At 43.1% G+C, this 3,825-nt stretch overlaps 1 protein-coding gene across 1 annotated transcript; it reads right to left on the reverse strand.

The window, feature by feature from the left end:
* Nucleotides 1-454: 454 nt before the first annotated feature.
* Nucleotides 455-1,576, reverse strand: LOC120028266 (ATP-sensitive inward rectifier potassium channel 1-like). The gene has a single exon (XM_038973440.1). The coding sequence runs from the start codon at nucleotides 1,574-1,576 to the stop codon at nucleotides 455-457; it is 1,122 nt and encodes a 373-aa protein (XP_038829368.1).
* Between the last annotated feature and the right edge of the window lie 2,249 nt (nucleotides 1,577-3,825).

The following is a 3,825-nucleotide window of genomic DNA, read 5'->3' on the forward strand; positions in this document are numbered from 1 at the left end:
AAAGTGTCATATTGAAAAAAAGCAGTTTGAGTCATATCTGGATTGTAAATGTTTTTAATACAAATATTAATTTGATAGTCTCTTCAAGTGTGATTCTTAGAACAAGCCTACATATCTTCAAATTCTTGTCATCAGTAGATTCCAGCTTCAAAAAGCTGTTCCCTCAAGAATGTGTCTCATTTAACTTGTGGTAAAACAACTCAAGACATATATTCCTAAAACAAGGTAAATAGTCTAACACAGTTAGCACGTGATAAGTAAATCATTCTTAAAATAGGATAATATGATTTTAAAGTATGAATACAAAAAAAATCAGCCTTGTTCAGATTTGTAATTTTTGCAATGTTGAACTAAAAATAGTTATTCTATGGGCACACCTGAAGAACCCTTTAGCATCCTTTTTTCTAACCGTGTACAACCTATAACTGTCTTCTATTCCTCAGGCCACATAAGCTCACAACTTGGTCATATTAGGTTGTTCTAAGTTATCATTCGCTTCAAATTCCCAGTTGTCGATTCCGTTAATGGAGTGGAGGTGGTGTCCCTTCATGTTGTGGAAACAGTAGGAACAATGTGCAGTGGCCACGGGCACCACTTTGGAGAAGTTGGAGAAGTTCACTCTGTACTTGCCCTCTTTACTGCGGGAGATGATTGGCAGGAAGCTGTAACCCCACATGATCTCCTGAGGGATGAAGGAGGTCCTGACCTGGCAAGCTGAGCTGGTGGTCTCGGCTGTGCCGTCCAGAAACACCACCAGCTCAAACTCCTGCTTATGGAGAGTGTCCACTGCCATCTCAAAGAAAGGGCTAGCCTTGTCAATCACATGGTAGAGTGTGAGAGGGCACACAAAGAAGAGGTTGTCCTTCCCAGCGTCCACCATGAACTCAATGTTCACCTGGTCCATGATGATTGTCTCCCCATTGGGTTTGATGGTTGTCCTCAACAACTTGCCATAGATCTGGCTCCCGATCATCAGGGTCTTGCGTAAGTTGGCCACTCTTATCATGAGGCAAAGGAAGTCCTTCTTAGGACAGATGACAGCTGTCTGACTGAATGTGATGGTCTTGGCCCTTTTCTTAGGGATGGCGATCTTGGCCAGGATGATTCCACACATGAAACAGTTGATGATGGAACCTATGAGAAACTGGGTAATGATGAGGGTTACAGCACCAGAACAGTGAGGGGTGATGACGCGTATACCATACCCGATGCTGGTCTGGGTCTCCAGGGAGAAGAGGAATGCTGTAATGAGATCGAAAACGTTTTCCACACAGTACTTGTGGCCTTTTGAGGGGTTCTGCCAGGTCAGGTCCCCGTTGCTCCGGGCGATCCAGAACCACAGTAGTCCGAAGATGAACCAACTCAGGGTGAACGAGACGGTGAAGAAGAAGAGGACAAAGCGCCAGCGGAATTCCATGAAGGTCGTCCAGAAGTCCACGAGGAAGGCAAACTGGTTGCCGCATTTCACGTTACCAAATTCAATGTTGCATTGGCCATATTTGGTCACCAGCCGGGTTCGGCGGATTCTTCGCTCCACCAGGTGGTCCTGGATGCGCTTCCTGATGCCAAACATCATTTTCTAGGTCCTGTCTTCTGTTAGAGATAATAAGAATTTGTTTGTGAAATAGTTAATACTTTAACTAATTGGGTTAAACATAAAGGTAAAAGTCCCACTGACCTTCATTTTCATCAAAATATCATTATATGAAACAACTCACGAGCACAAACACCTCAGTCAGTCTATGATCAATGAAATGACTTCACATACCTGCCACAACCACATTTCTCTACTTACTTGCAGTTGCTATGCATTACTTGCACATTTTAATATGCACTTACATTTTGTAATCCTGGGCACATGCCATAGTTAAGACCCAGGTGATTTTACCATTATCCATTAGCCTTTTACTATGTTTAAATCAGTGATTTTGACTGTAAAACATACTATTTTGTTATTTTAGGGGGAATTGATGTAATATCTTAACAAATATTTAATATCAATAGGTTTGTTTAGTGTCTCTTGCACAATGCTAGACCTGGTTTTTGTGCGTTTTGCTGAATACAATGCTAGACCTGGTTTACTGGAGTTGAGGTGCAGAGGTAGACCTGTTTTACAGTTTATGGATATTTAGGCTTTGGCACATGTAGACCTGGCTTAGGTGGCTAATTGAGTTCAAGAACAGGTGCAGACTTTGGTATGTAAATTGGAGCTGAAGTATAGGTGAAAACCTGGTTTGTATAAATATTGGGGCTGAAATGCAGAAGAACAGCAATTTTTATAACAATTATGGCTTGCATGTAGCAGTAGACCGGTCAAACGTCACAGGACTAAGATATGCAAATAACAGGGTTGGAATGTGCAGCGAATAGCTGGATATAGGTTCCTGTTGGTGTCTTGGAGAATATAGGCGGAGTAACAAATAGTGCATTTAGCATTAGGATATGGGTGTATGAGTACTTGATTGTATCAATATTAGGGAATTGGCATGTGGGTGTTAGGGTTAAGTTATGAGGGTAATTGGGTTTAGGTGTGTGGGTAAGTGGGCTGAGGTATATACTGTACACTACATGAACAAAAGTATGTGGACACCTGCTCGTTGAATATCTCATTCCAAAATCATGGGCATTACTATGGAGTTGGTACCCCTTTTGCTGCTATAACAGCCTCCACTCTTCTGGGAAGGCTTTCCACTAGATGTTGGAACATTGCTGCTGTGACTTGCTTCCATTCAGCCACAAGAGCATTAGTGAGGTTGGGCACTGATGTTGGGTGATTAGGCCTGGCTCGTAGTCGGCGTTCCAATTCATCCCAAAGGTGCTCAATGGGGTTCAGGTCAGGGCTCTGTGCAGGCCAGCCAAGTTCTTCCACACCGATCTCGACAAACCATTTCTGTATGGACCTTGCTTTGTGCATTGTCATGCTGAAACAGGAAGGGCCTTCCCCAAACTGTTACAACAAAGTTGGAAGCACAGAATCATCTAGAATGTCATTATATGCTGTAGCATTAAAATTTCCCTTCACTGGAATTAAGGGGCCTAGCCCGAACCATGAAAAATAGCCCCAGACCATTATTACTCCATAACCAAACTTTACAGTTGGCATTATGCATTGGGGCAGGTTGCATTCTCCTGGCATCCGCCAAATTCAGTTTCGAACGTTGTGAAACGTGATTCATCACTCCAGAGAACGCATTTCCCCTGCTCCAGAGTCCAATGGCGGCGAGCTTTACACCACTGATCTTAGGCTTGTGTACGGCTGCTCAGCCATGGAAACCCATTTTATGAAGCTCCGAACAAACAGCTGATGTTGCTTCCAGAGGCAGTTTGGATCTCGGTAGTGAGTGTTGCAAACAAGGACTAATTATTTTTACACACTATGTGCTTCAGCACTCGGCGGTCCTGTTCTGTGAGCTTGTGTGGCCTATCACTTTGCAGCTGGGCCGCTTTTAATCCTAGATGTTTCCACTTCACAATAACAGCAATTAGAGTTGACCGAGGCAGCTCTAGCAGGGCAGAAATTGGATTAACTGACTTGTTGGAAAGGTGGCATCCTATGGCGGTGCCATGTTGAAAGTCACTGTGCTCTTCAGTAAGGTCATTCTACCGCCATTGTTTGTCTATGGAAATTACATGGCTGTGTGCTCGATTTGATACACCTGTCAGCAACGGGTGTGGCTGAAATAGCCAAATCCACTTTGCAGGGGTGTCCACATACTTTTGGATATACTGTATAGTGCAGTTATTTGGGCTTTGGAATAGAGGTACATATAGGCAGAGCTGTGACTAAGAATAAAACATATCTTTTTACATACTTTTCAATATAAA

Source organism: Salvelinus namaycush, chromosome 34, assembly GCF_016432855.1.
Source record: "Salvelinus namaycush isolate Seneca chromosome 34, SaNama_1.0, whole genome shotgun sequence".
Classification (NCBI taxonomy): Eukaryota; Metazoa; Chordata; class Actinopteri; order Salmoniformes; family Salmonidae; genus Salvelinus; species Salvelinus namaycush.